The sequence below is a fragment of the Sminthopsis crassicaudata genome, chromosome 1 (genome assembly GCF_048593235.1).
Source record: "Sminthopsis crassicaudata isolate SCR6 chromosome 1, ASM4859323v1, whole genome shotgun sequence".
NCBI classification, from domain to species: domain Eukaryota; kingdom Metazoa; phylum Chordata; class Mammalia; order Dasyuromorphia; family Dasyuridae; genus Sminthopsis; species Sminthopsis crassicaudata.
Window position 1 is genome coordinate 32,979,502 of NC_133617.1, and position 15,268 is coordinate 32,994,769.

General features: G+C 34.7%; 1 protein-coding gene across 19 annotated transcripts in view; it reads right to left on the bottom strand.

The window, feature by feature from the left end:
- Positions 1-15,268, bottom strand: part of CLIP1 (CAP-Gly domain containing linker protein 1) — a 132,566-nt gene that overhangs the window by 16,932 nt on the left and 100,366 nt on the right. For all 19 annotated transcript variants that reach the window (XM_074298432.1, XM_074298336.1, XM_074298329.1 and 16 more), the window contains one exon: positions 10,442-10,562. In XM_074298432.1, the coding sequence (XP_074154533.1) occupies positions 10,442-10,562 (121 nt within the window). The remainder of the gene's footprint in view (positions 1-10,441; positions 10,563-15,268) is intronic.

The following is a 15,268-nucleotide window of genomic DNA, read 5'->3' on the forward strand; positions in this document are numbered from 1 at the left end:
CTTTTTGTTTGCTTTTTTTCTTTCTCATGGTTTCTTCCTCTTTTGGCCTAAATTTTCTTATACAACATAACAAATATGGATATATGTTTAAAGGAATTGCACATATTTAGCAGATATCTGGTTACTTGCTGTCTTAGCGAGGAAGGAGGGAAAAAATTTGGAACACTAAATCTTACAAAAAAGAAAGTTGAAAATTATCTTTTACATGTATTTGGAAAATAAAATACTATTAAAAAATTAAAATTCAATTCCATTTTGCCTTCTATTTTATGGATAAATTCATCCCATTCACATTCAAAATAATAATAGCTTTGTATTTCCCTCCATTTTATTTATCCTTTTTAACCTGTTTACACTTTTTCTCTTCAAAAGGCTAATTTACTCCTCACCATTATCTTGCCTTCCTATTCCTATTTCCTTGATCTCTCCACTCTACTCCTCTTCTCCCCTTACTCTCCACCTTAATCTATTCACCCTCTAAGAGTCCCTCTCCCCCCTTCTCTTCTTCCTACTCTGATTTTTAATCCACATATCCTGGAAAAAACAAAGTTTCTCCCTTATCCTATCCCTTTACCTTCTCGTAATTTAAAAATATACAAGATTTTAAACCCTTATCCATGTATATGTTATATTTTTAACTCAATTCTAAGGAGAGTAAGGTTCCAACACTACCAGTCCTCTACTGCAACTTGATTCTCCTATATCAGCTCATTCTTTCAAACCTTATTTGTATGAGATAACTGCTGCTTTCTACTTTACTCTACCACTTTTGTTTTTAGAATCAACTCATCATATTCAGGTCAACTCAAAACTGCCTTGCCTAAGTAATGATGACAGTCTGAAGAATACTGTTAATATTTTCACATATAAGTAGTAAATAGGTTGACCTTATTGAGTCCCTAATAATTGTTTTTTAATGTTTACCTTATGTTTCTTCTGAATCTTACATGTCAAATTTTCTATTAAGTTCTGGTCTTTTTGTCACAAATACTTGAAAGTCTGCCAGATCATTGAATTCCCCCCCACCTCCCCTTTCAGGAATATACTCAACTCTGCTGGGTGAATTACTATGGTTGCAATACCAGTTCTTTTGCTCTTTGAATACTATGTTCTAAGACCTACATTCTTTTAACTTAGAACTTGCGAATTTTTATGAGATCCTGCTTGTAGCCAGTAGTATTTAAATTTTGTTGTTGTTGTTGCTTGGAGTATTTTCTCCTTAATCTTAGAGCTTTGGCTATGACATTTCTGCATGTTTTCTTCATACGATCTCTTTCAGGTGGTGAATGATAGAATTTTTTTACTTCTACTTTGCACTCTCATTTTTTAAATTTGAGAGCAATTTTCCTTAATAATTTGTATCAAGACTTTGTTTGTTTGTTTGTTTTAGCTTTAATCCTACAATTCTTATATTGTTTCTCCTCAATCTATTCTCCAATCAGTTCTTTTTCTAATAAGATCTTTCACATTCTCTTCTAATTGTTCCCATTTATCTTATTGTTTCTTGGTGTTTTAGCATCCTTAGCTTCCTCTCACCCAATTTTAGTTTTCAAGAAGTCAAGTTTTTGGGTCTCTCATTCCAATTGGATGACTTTCTTTTAATAATTTTCTTGGATTGCTCTTATTTTTTTTTTTTCCTCCTAATTTCCCCTCACAATCTGGAGGTATTTGTAATTCACATAATCAGAACCTCTTCCCAGGAAGCAGGATCTTTCCTGATGTCCTTTCAAATTGTCTGAGGAATGTTGTAAAAAATTACCCATGCATATGTACTGTCAAAAAAAAAGTTATAATTATAAAATTAATTTTAAAAATGTAAAAAAACAAAAACAAAAACAAATTGTCTGAGGAAGACAACTGCATTACCCTGACTTTATTTACTTTATTTATTTACTTCTGTGGCTATATATACACTTTGGGATAATGTTCTATCTTTTTTTCCAAATAGCTCTTCATTTTATCAGTTTAATTTTTTACTTTCAATCTCTCTTTTATTTTTCTATTTTTGTGTTAAATTAGTTGGTTTTCTATGCTTTTTAGCTACACACCCAATTTGTTGATTCTTCCTATAACTTGTTTAACTTTTCCTTTGAGAATTTAGGTGGTACAGTAGACAGAGCACCAACCCTGAAGTCAGGAGGATCTGAGTTCAAATCTGACCTCAGAAACTTAACACTTAAGACACTAGTTGTGTGACCATAGGCAAGTCACTTAACCCCAATTGCTTCAGGAAAAAAAAAAGAATTTAGATTCTGTCCTTTGATCCAGCAGTGTTTCTACTGGGTCTATATCCGAAAGAGATCATCAAAATGGCAAAAGAGACCCACATGTGGAAAAATGTTTGTAGTCCTTTTTATAGTGGCAAGGAATTGAAAGCTGAGTGGAGACCCATTAGCTGGGGAATGGCTGAATAAATTAGGGTACATGAATGCTTATGGAATATTATTGTTGTTAAGAAATGATCAACAGGATGATTTCAGAGAAGCATGGAGAGACTTACATGAGTGAGATGAGTAGAACCAAGAGAACATTGTATACAGTAACAAGATTATATGATGATCAATTCTGACAGACATGGTTCTTTTCAACAATGTGGTGATTCAAGCCAATTCTAATGGTCTTATGATGGAGAGAGTCATCTACACCCAGAGACAGGATTGTGGGAACTGAGTGTGGACCACAACATAGTATTTTCACTTTTTTGTTATTGCTGTTTCTTGCATTTTATTTTCTTTCTTATTTTTTCCCTTTTTGCTCTGATTTTTCTTGTGCAGCATAATTGTGGAAATACGCACATGTTATGTATAACATATATTGAATAACTTGCTGTCTAAAGGAGGAGATTTGGGGGAGGAAGAAAAAATTTGAACACAAGGTTTTGTAAAGGTGCAAATGTTTTAAAAACAAAAAGCTTTAAAAACTAATAATTAGTCCTTAAAATAACCCAATAAAGTAGTTGGTATCATTGGGACTTTAAAAAAAAAATAATTTAGCTGCTGTGTCATTTGGTGCATATGTATTCTGTATTGCCCATTGCATGTGGTATCTTAGCAAATGTAGTTTCAATGATTATCTTTTTTGAGAGAGGAGGGTGTCAAATTTTTGCTTTCATTTTGTGTGAGATCATGATTGCTATCCTTACTTTTTAAATTTCAGCTGAAGCATAATATATTCTGTTCAAGCTCCTTAATATCTCTATGTATCTTTCTTTTTCAAGAGCATATCTTATAAAACAATATGTTGTTGGATTCTGATTTCGGCAACTTTGCTAAAGTTGTTCATTGTTTCTAATAATTTTTTAGTTGATTCTCTAGGATTTTCTAAATATACCATCATATTATCGTAAAGAGTGATAGTTTTATATCCTCATTACCTAGTCTGGTTCCTTCAATTTCTTTTTCTTTTCTTATTGCTAAAGCTAACATTTCTAGTATACAATACTGAATAGTGGTGATAATGGACAACTTTGTTTAACTCCTGATTTTACTGTGAATGCTTCTAGCTTATATTCCCATTACACATAATGCTTGCTAATGTTTTCAATGGTTATATTAATATGATGTTAATTATTTCAAGTAAAACTCCATTTATTCCTATATTCTCTAGTGCAGGGGTTCTCAAACTACGACCCGCTGAGGACGTTTATGCAGCCTGCCGGGTTATGGCAAATGGGCTGAGGGGTGGAGACAGAATGTGAGTTTTTGTTTTTACTATAGTCCGGCCCTCCAACAGTCTGAGGGACTGTGAACTGGCCCCCTATATAAAAAGTTTGAGGACCACTGCTCTAGTGTTTTTATTAGGAATGGGTACTGTATTTTGTCAAATGCTTTTTCTGCATCTACTGAGATAATCATATGATTTCTATTAGATTGGTTATTGATATAGTGAATTATACTGACAGTTTTCTTAATATGGAACTAGTCCATCATTCCTATAAAACTTGGTCATAGTGTATTATCCTAATGATAAGTTGCTGTAATCTCTTGGCTAATATTTTAAGAGTTGTGCATCAATATTCATTAGGGAAACTTGTCTATAATCTTCCTTCTCCAGTTTAGCCCTTTCTGAATTCTGGTTTCTAATACATTCTGCTAAGCTCTTCCATGTCATGGGTGAGTTCATTCTATTCATATTTACATTTAGGACTGTCTTCTCTTCTATCCTATTTTCTTATACTTATCTTTCTCTTTTACCTTGTTTCCTAAGTCTGTTCCCTTCTACTTCTTTGGTGAATGAGATGATTTTCCTGTATCCAACTATGTATATATGTGTATTCTTTCCTCCTTGAATCAAGTCAGACGTGAATGAGGTTCAAATGTTATTTGTTCACGTCCACCATCCCCTTATTTATAGAAACCCTTCTTTGTCTATCTCATTTACATGAAATTGTTTTCCCCATTCCTCCTCCTATTTGCCTTCTCCCAGCACATTTCTCTTCTCCACCCTTCCATTCTTCTTTTCAGATTATCTAAACATAACAGAATCACACCCTGGTCACATCTAATTAAGATTGCTTGAAAGGTCCCTGGTGATGGTAAAATTCATAGGAGTTACATGGATCATTTCTCCATCTAAAAATCTAAACAATTTAAGCTTCATTAAGTCCCCTGTGATTTCTCATTCATGTTTACTTTTTTATATGTTTCTATTAAGTCCTGTGTTTGAATGCCAAATGTTATATTCCACTTTGGTCTTTTTCATGAAGAATGTGTAAAAGTATTTTATTTCCTTAAAGATTCTTCCTCTGAAGGCTTATATAAATCTAAAACAAGTGAACAAGGACTTCTCTTATACATTATAAGTGTATATATATATATATATATATATATATATATATATATATATATATATATATATATATATATGTGTGTGTGTGTGTGTGTATATATATATATGTATATATATATATACGTATATATATATATACATATATATATATATAATATGTATATATATGTATATATATATACGTATATATATACATATATATATATATACACACACACACACACACACACATATATATATATATATATATATATATATATATATATATATATATATATATAAAATGTATATTCTATACAAAGTAACACCCTCTCTGTGGGTATAAATTAATAGGAAGTCAGTACTGAAGGAAGACTTTAAGAAAGTAGGGAACATCTATATATCTCATTCTACATTAAAGATGGGCTAAAAAACCTCATTCACTCCACCTCAATCCTTGACCCAAATCCCCAGTGCTGATTTCCTACCCAAAAAAGGACAAAATACATTTTATATCATTTCAATCACATCTTTAAGCAAGTATTTTGAAGTAAAAAATAGCTGTTCCATTCTGATAGCACACAGCACATACCCTATGTCTAAGTATTTCCAGTCTCACCTCCTACACAAAAACTACATAATTTCTTTCACCCCAATCTTTAGATGGAGGAAGTAGAAGGTAAAGAGAAAAGAAGAAAGATATAGTGACTGTGCTTGATAGCAAAGAACTTGCTAAAACTAAGAAAAGAATTCAGTTTAGTTACCAAAGAGTTTTACTTCAGAACATCTGAACTTGGTTATAATGTATTATAAATTACACACACAGTCTTTATTCAATAGCAGTAATAGGGATGATGTTACCCATAGCAGACAGCACTGTGGCTAAAAAAGCCAAATGCATGATAAAGAATTCTTTCAAAAGCATGTACAATATAATAGGCTCTAAAATGTGTGGGTAAAGATGTTGAAAGAGATAGTATTATGGCACAGTAGCACATTTCTCATTCCATTTCTAACAATCTACTGGAGAGTATGGGGAAGAGACTCCCTAAATTTTATGATTATTAGTGTTACACACTAGAGACAATGCTCCTAGAATCAGCAGCCACTTCTATAACAGACAACACTAATATCCAAAATAAACTTTCTTCTGATTCTCTCAAAAATTAAAGGAAATGAGTGAATTATGGAGTTTGTTTAGAGAGTTATAGATATAAAAAGGCCTAAAGCATCTCAAAAACTATACTACATCTAAGTCCCAAATGTAATTTTTGAACAAGCTTGAGAAAGTGAGAAAGGATGAAATAAATAAGCAAACAGGTTACTAAAACAGGCCACTTTCTAAGCAATTGATGCTACCACTCCACCATAATTTAGTATTTCTATGATCTGTGATTTTGCAATTATGAGCACTTCCTCAACAGACCCAGGGCGCAGCTTTCTTCTGTCTTAGCAGTATTAAAAAAAATCTTGTTATCTAGTGGACAGCTTGTTGATGAACCTCTCTAAATTAAATAGGTTTGGTCCTCAAAAAATAGATGTATCCTGAATAATGAAACTGGTAATCGTAGCCTTTCCAGGATGGTAGAACTTGTGAAAATTTTTATTTGGCTGATCGCCTAAAAGAATCAGGGTTACCTCCATAGTAGAGCTATAACTAAATACATGCTAGTTGATCTGACTTGATTAATTTTTAGAGAAAATCATACCATGTCATAAGGTAAAAATAAATTTTTCTCACTTCACATGCATGTCTAAGAAGGTGGCTAATTATAAACAGTATATTATTTATGGCTCCACTGAAATGACAGTTCTAGATTCTAAAGATGTGATTTAGACTGATGATCCCAAAAAACTGATGACCAAACACAAGCCAGGAGCTGTCTAATGTATTCTTCATTCCACAAACTTTAGCTCATTTAATACAAATTGAAAATCAGGATTTGTCCTATAATGACTGCCTAAAACTAACAAGTTTGAAGCTTACAATGAGTCAGAAAAATCCCAAACCCTCAAAATTCTACCAAATTGTGAATAACACTATTAGTTAATTCACTTATTGTTTCTGTTGTAACCTTGGTAAAGACCAGGGGTGGGGAACCTTTTTATGCAATGATCATGCAAAATAATCAGAAGGTTGTTGCTGCCTGTGGTTGCCTTGACAGGACCAGACCAAAAAATCCCTGGTCTTATACAGCCTTTATGCCAGAGCTCTCCCTACCCCCTAGTATAGAAGATAATCTCATTGGTCTTTAACTACACTTCACTGCATGGAATCCACAATAAAGTTATTTTACTTTTCACACTCTATCCTTCTTGAAGTTGGACTGAAACTAACCTTAATTAAGGCTGTTATTTTGAAAACAAAGAAGATTTCTGAGATGCCAAAATACACTATTCAGGACAATAAACCAAGGTCTCTATTCTACAGCAGACACTCAGGCCCTCATATAAAATCTCACTCAAAATAACAATTGTAACAAGCTTGATTTTCTGACATTCCAAAAAATTAGCAATGATCATGATAATGATCCTTAAATGAACAAAAAATTATATTATGTTCAGTAAAATCTCTGTAGAAAGATTTTCATCAAAAATGGTTATAAGTGTCCATGTCATCAGTTACCTCAAAAATTCACTTATATAAAATCTCATTCCCTTTTAGGTACCATATAAAAATAAGTACTACTCTATTAAACATATTCTTGCACTAAGAGATATTTCTTGGTCCCAGGAAAGCAGTGATCGAGGGAAGAAAATTTCATTTTTCATATTAAAAATGACATCTTACTTAAAAAAGGAGGAACAAGGAATTATTTTTTAGAATATTCCTTCAGTTGGAAGAATGCTTATATGGCCAAAAGAACAGGTAACAGAGATTTAGCCATTCTACCCTGTGCACCTTATTATTATAAAAAATAATTATAAATAAATCAAATTATGCTTTCCATGACTAAATATCTTTTGTTCCTAATATCTCCTCTTCCTTCCTAGGGGATGAATGCTGAATGCAACCAAAAATAGGTAGAAAATGTAAGAAAAAATGTTAACTTCATATTCCTCTCCATAGTGAAATGTCTCAATATTCTGCATTCCTCATTCTCTTTTGTACTACTTTTTAAAGAGGTGATATGGGGAAAGGTAATAATGTGTTCTGAAACTAAGGTCAAAAGCAGAATGCAATTCATTTATTTCAAAGGAATTAATTATTATTTCCTTACTGCCATTGCTTAGTGGCAACTAAAAATGGAAAGTCAGATACCTGACTGGAAATTTGCTCAAATGATAAAAAATTAAAATGCAATGCTTTACATTTATGTAGGGTCACTTAATATATGTTGGGTATCTAGCATTCCAAAGAAAAAGATACAAAATTAGAGTGGGAAATCTTGGTTGCTCCTAACAATATAAAAATATAAAGTAGAAAAAAACATTAGCTTATGTAATAATTTATACAGTTTTTGTAGTGAAATAAGTTGTTGCTATTTTTAAAATATTAGTGAATTTTATTTGCACAACAGTTCTGTAATATAGGCAAGATGGGGGAAATTTCTCTTCATTTTACACAGTAATCTGACTAGAGGAGTACATATATCATTAGTTGGGATTAGTGAAGACAAGAACAAGGTTTTTTTCTGTCTTTTATCCTCACCCCTGCTGCCCTGTATCCTGGCATGAAGAGACTTAACTTTACATATTTTCTATTGTCACCAGTGAAAATGTTTTCTCCAATTAAACCCATCTGCCTAACAAAGGTGATATACAACACTTGGCTGGAGAGACAGTGACAAATATATGTCACTCTGGTGCAGAAGGTACTGAAAAAAAGAAAATGAGGGACCTGGATAGAAATCAATCACATCTTAGATCTTCTTGTGGAATCAGAAAAAACAGAAACCAAGCTAACCTTGATCTAGGTAGGGCCATTCCTGAACCATTCCAGCTAGATGAGTATCCCAGACAAAGATAATTTCCAAGTTTCTCAGTCATCAGCATTTACTGACTCTGTATCATTAAGTCCCACTTTTCTATTTACTCAAAATTCCAAATGCTTTTTAGTTCAAAGCTACTCCTTTCTGGCTTTGGTGATAATACAGAATGTACTCAGTGCCTTCTAAATACTCTTCACTGGTCTGAGGAAGACTTCGTTATTGCTCACTTTGTCTTCAGTGTTACCTTTTAAAGGACCCTTCAAATCACTTCTTTAAATCCTTGCTAAATTTATTGCTCTCAAGCAATATGTCCAACTACTGCCATTGTACTCATTCATCTAGCAATGACAAAATTAAAACTAGAGGCCATTTACCTACTGAGATCTTATTCCTTCAAGTGTGCTGGTTTTAAGTCTTTTATGTTCTGAGAGAAAGAAAAGGTTTTTAAAGAAATGTGGATGGCTGCAAATATATTCACATTGCTTCTCTTAAAGACCTGACAGATTTGATTCTAGACTGTACTTGTAAAATGCTACCTTTGCCTTGGAAAAAAAACTTGTTTGCCCCCAACGTTTCCATTTTCCCAAGGAGATCATCAAATACTCAAACAATTCCAAAAGAACATATCTAGATCCTATTCAAATTAAAACAACCTCTGACAATATGAACGAAAGAAAAATCTTAATTTTACTCACAAGAATACTCTAGGACAGTAATGCCAGTGGTGGAGTGGGGGTGAGAAAATTTATTCTAATAAGACTTGTGGGTAAAAAAAGTATCTGAATCCTGATAGGATATGGCATAGTGCTATGAATCTAAGAAATGGGGAAAGCTACACTAAAGTTTTTGACTTATAAAATCTAAAAAGAAACATAACAAAACCTGATTTTACACAACTAACACATAGAATAGTGGATATCTGATGTAGTTTTCAAAATGACTAAACAAGTTTCCCTGGGCTTTTGTCACTTTAAACGATGATGCTGTGAACTAAAATTATAATTCATCTAAAGAAGATGAATGCAAAACATACTGGAAATAATAATGCCAATACTGATGATAACACTGTCAAATTCAATTTGAAAAATGATTATGCAGTTAAATTTAACCACTTAGCATTGTGACTGAAGTATAGAATCATCTAGAATAAAACCCAGGTAACTATTATTTACAGATTACTAGGTACAGTTGAAACACAAAACACTTGATAAAAAATTGTATTAATCAGTTCTATTAGCTATGTCAGAAACCTTTTGTATTAAGCCATATAGGCAAATGAGCCAGAGTTTGTTTGCCTGTAGCTCATTCCATCAATTATATATAATATTAGAACACTTACAGTATCATTTGGAAATTATGACCATTAAAAATATCTAACCCCCAAATCACACACTATTTAATTTTCCTAATAGGTTAATATATAAATACAAGTTGAATCAGAAAGAACCTTTTCCCCTCCAGGGTTATAAATAAAGAGCTTCTTTCAAGGAAAGTCTCATTTCCAAGTTATTTATAAGACCCCAGGGATTTTTTATTTACCAGATTTTAAGGAATTCTGAGCTACCCCTGATATAGAGCCCAAACAAAACTGCCTAAAAACAAGGTGAGACATTTTATACCTGAAGTGTAACAGTGCAACCCCCCACAGCTCTGCTCCAGTTGATTGAGTACCTCCTGCCCCTCAATAAATGGTCCAGGATGCCCAGGGAACACTGCCAGGCCAAGGTCTGGGCATCCCTTACCTTCTGATGACTCGTGACCTCCTCTCTGCTTCTTCCCAGCTCCTCAGCAAGTTTCAGGTTCTCCTCCTGCAACGCTGAAAGCTGTTGGGACTTCCAAGCCGCTGCCTGCTTCAAGGCTTCTCTGCAAGGACAGGGAGTGCAAGGTTACCATAGAAACAAGACAGGCAAGAAAAATGGTGGGAGAGAAGCAGCTTCCCAGCCTGAGGCAGAAAAAGATTTTTCTCTGGGTCACATGCCTAATGGGAATTTATAACTAGAAAGCACCTATCTCCCCAAGCAGACTAGACTAGACAACTTTAACCTGGCAAAGGACAGATGTCACCTCTAAAGCCATCACTAAAAGCCTCAGCTGGCTGAGTGTACCCCCCCACACACATACTACCCTCACTCATGAATTAACCTCAGGGAAAAAAGGAGAATGGTGATCAGAGCTACTGTCTGTATGAACAGGCTTGTTCTTTAAATGTACAAATATATTTCACATTGATAGAGTAATTTAGTATGTCATTTCCTGGGCACTTGCAAGACTGTCCAGCATTGTAACCTGTTTCTCCTGGCAAGGAGAAAAATATGATAGTCCAATTTGCTAGTATCTAATGAAGCTGAGGGATGACGTGTATCGGAATATATTTTTAGGACAACCAGAGGCAAAATGCCCTAGAGAGAGAGAAAGCAGTTTTCTAATTACATAAGGCCTTTCTTTTTCTCTCTCAAATGAGAATGATACCCTGTCTCAGCACTGATTTTTCATTAAAAGCAGCAAATAAAAAGGAAAATATTATGTGGAATATGTACAACCAACATACATTCAATGCAAAAATCAATTGTTTTAATTACTAGCTAAGGTATTTAGTTACAGTACATTTGTCATATAATCACTAGAATTACTTTTAATAATGCAGAAGATTTTGATGTAGCTATGAGTTGGAAGTAAACATATATATATATATATTTTTTTTTTGGAGGCTGGGGTTAAGTGACTTGCCCAGGGTCACACAGCTAGGAAGTGTCTGAGACCAGATTTGAACTCCTGGTCCTCCTGGGAAATATATACTTCTTAATTTCCATTTAGTAAGTTACAATACATGGATAAATCCTGAATTTTGGTGTGATTCCATATAATGATTATCAACATGTCTAATTTTAATCTCAGCTAGCTATAGATGGTCACAGTTGATATACTGACTTCTCTTACTCTCTTGACTTTTTCTCAATTTTTCATTAATTTTTATTTCACTAACCACATGGGAAGATAGTTTTCACCATTTACCTTTGCAAAATCTTGTGTTTCAATTTTTTTCCCTCCGTCCTTCTACCCCCTTTTCCTACACAGCAAGCAATCCAATATAAGTTAAACATGTGCAATCCTTTTACATATATTTCTATATTTGTCATAGTGCACAAGAAAATCAGATTAAAAAGTGAGTGAAAAAAAATGAGAAAAAACCCACCAAACAACAACAAAAATAAGATGGAAAAATATGTTTTGATTCACATTCAGTCTCCATAGTTCTATCTCTGGATGGGAATGGCTTTTCCCATCTCAGATCTATTGGCACTTTACTGAATAACCTCACCATTGAAAAAAGCCAAGTCGACTTCCGGCCAAGATGGCGGCGTGGAGGCAGACAGCTGCTTGAGCTCCTCGTTTTCTCTCAGAACTTACTTCATGACAAGCCTCTGACTTAATGCTTGACCCAGAAAGAAATCCACAAATTATCACCAAGAGAAGACATCCTTGAAAGTCGCCAGAAAAGGTCTGTGTTTGTTCGGGGGAGGGTCAATCAGACTGGGCGCAGACTGAGGGCAGACAGCCAGAGCAAGACAGGCAGCTCACACAGCTCAGACCGGAGGGGGAGGGGTGTGATCTCTGTCGTTTCTGTGAAAGGGCTTTTGCCCCAGTGTGGATGCTCCGTCTTGGCAGCAAGCCAGGAGCGGTGGAGAGGGTGTAAACACTGGAGGTGAAGATTAAAACCCCAGAAAGCCAGCGTCTCTCAGAGCCCGGCCACCCCCAACCCCCACCTGGACTGACTCGGTGCGTTCTCGGAGCCTCAGAGCGCAGACTCAGTACAGTCATTGCTGTTCTGTTAGTGGCTCTCTGCTGCCCTACCCCCAGTCTGTAGAGGAAGCCCATTAATACCATCCAGCCCTATCCCCCGCAAAACAGACCAATTGTTTCTCTTGTCAGTTTGTTTTCTTTGATTCCTACTCTGACAAAATGAACAAAAAATTCAAAAGGGCTCTAACCATTGACAGCTTCTGTGTGGAGAGGGAGCAGACTTCAAATGCTGAAGAGACTAGGAACAGAATGTCCCCAGATGTATCCCCTGGGAGGGATATAAGCTGCTCCTCAATACAAAAGAACCTCATAGAGGAAATCAAAAAGGCTCTCACAAGAGAGCTGGAAGAGAAATGGGAAAAGGAAAGGGAAGCTTGGCAAGAGAGCCTGGAGAAGTCATCCCATGCATTCAAAGACAGAATGGATAAAGAAATCAAATCATTGAGAAACAAGATTAGTGAGCTGGAAAAGGTAAACAACTCCAAGGAAAACAGGATTAGAGAGCTGGAAAAAGAAATCAGCTGTCTAAAAAATACAATGGAAAAAAATTCCATAGAAGATAAAAACTCAATTGGACAATTACAAAGAGATATAAAAAAAGTGAGTGAAGAAAATACATCATTGAAAATTAGACTGGAACAAGTAGAAATGAATGACTCAAGGAGAAACCAAGAGGGAGTCAAGCAAAACCAGAGAAATGAAACAATTGAAAAGACTGTCAAGTACCTTACCAGAAAGACAACAGACCTGGAAAACAGATCCAGGAGAGACAATTTGAGAATAATCGGACTCCCTGAAAAATGGGAGGAAAAAAAGAGCTTGGACACCATTTTCGAGGAAATTATCAAAGAGAACTGCCCAGACGTTTTGGAAACAGAGGGTAAAATAGACATTGAGAAAATTCATCGATCACCTACTGAAAGGGACCCTAAAATCAAAACGCCAAGAAATATAGTGGCCAAGTTCAAGAACCATCAGACAAAGGAAAAGATATTGGAAGCTGCTAGAAAAAAACAATTCAGATATGGAGGATCCACAATAAGGATAACACAGGATCTAGCAGCGTCCACATTAAAAGAACGCAGGGCCTGGAACATGATATTCCGAAAGGCTAAGGAACTTGGTATGCAGCCAAGAATAACTTACCCAGCAAGAATGAGCATCATTTTCCAGGGAAGAAGATGGACATTTAACGAAATAAATGAATTCCATCTATTTTTGATGAAAAAACCAGACCTACATAAAAGGTTTGATCTTCAAATACAGAACTCAAGAGACTTCTAAAAAAGGTAAAAAGAAATCTTGAGAACTATACTTCTGTCAAAAAAATATGTAAAGAACATATGTACAATTTGTCTTAGAAACTAGAGGTGGAAAGGAGATTATATCATAAAAAAGTATAAAGTGGTGGTACTACATCTCATGAAGAGGCAAAGGTAACCTATTATATCTGAGAGAAAGAAAGGAGGGAGATGAACATAGCGTGTATCAATAGACATATTCGATTTATGGTGAAACTTCTTCCACTTCATTGAAAAGTGAAAGGGAAGGAGTAAGCTAAGGGGAAGGGAATACAGTAATTTCGAGGAAAAGGGATAAAATAAGGGGAGGATCTTTAAGGTGGGGGAGGGATCCTAAAAAGGGAGGGCTGTGAAAAGCAAGTGGTGTTTACCAGTTTAATACTGGATAGGAGGGTAAAAGGGAAGGAAAGGGGAAAAGCATAAGCAGGGGTTAATAGGATGGCAAGCAATATAGAATTAGTCCTTCTAACCATAAATGTGAATGGGGCAAACTGCCTCATAAAGAGGAAGCAGTTAGCAGACTGGATTAAAAGTCAGAATCCTACTATATGTTGTTTACAGGAAACACACCTGAAACAGGATGAGACATTCAAACTAAAAGTAAAAGGGTGGAGCAGAATCTATTATGCTTCAGGCAAAACCAAAAAAGCAGGAGTAGCCATCCTCATCTCAGATCAAGCAAAAACAAAAATTGATCTAATTAAAAGAGATAAGGAAGGGCATTATATCCTGCTAAAGGGAAGCATCAATAGTGAAGCAGTATCAATATTAAACATGTATGCACCAAGTGGTGCAGCATCTAAATTCTTAAAAGAGAAATTAAGAGAGCTGCAAGAGGAAATAGATAGCAAAACTATAATAGCGGGAGATCTCAACCTTGCACTCTCAGAATTAGATAAATCAAACCACAAAATAAATAAGAAAGAAGTCAAAGAGGTAAATAGAATACTAGAAAAGTTTGATATGATAGATCTTTGGCGAAAGCTAAATGGAGACAGAAAGGAATATACTTTCTTCTCAGCAGTTCATGGAACCTATACAAAAATTGATCATATAATAGGGCATAAAAACCTCAAAATCAAATGCAGTAAGGCAGAAATAGTAAATGCATCCTTTTCAGACCATAATGCAATCAAAATAACATTTAATAAAAAGCCAGGGGAAAATAGACCAAAAAATAATTGGAAACTAAATAATCTTATACTAAAGAATGATTGGGTAAAACAGCAAATCATAGACATAATTAATAACTTCACCCAAGAAAATGACAATAATGAGACATCATACCAAAATGTGTGGGATACAGCCAAAGCAGTAATTAGGGGAAGTTTTATATCTCTACAGGCCTACTTGCATAAAATAGAGAAAGAGAGGGCCAACGAATTGGGTTTACAACTAAAATTGCTAGAAAAGGAACAAATTAAAAACCCCCAGACAAACACAAAGCTTGAAATTCAAAAAATAAAA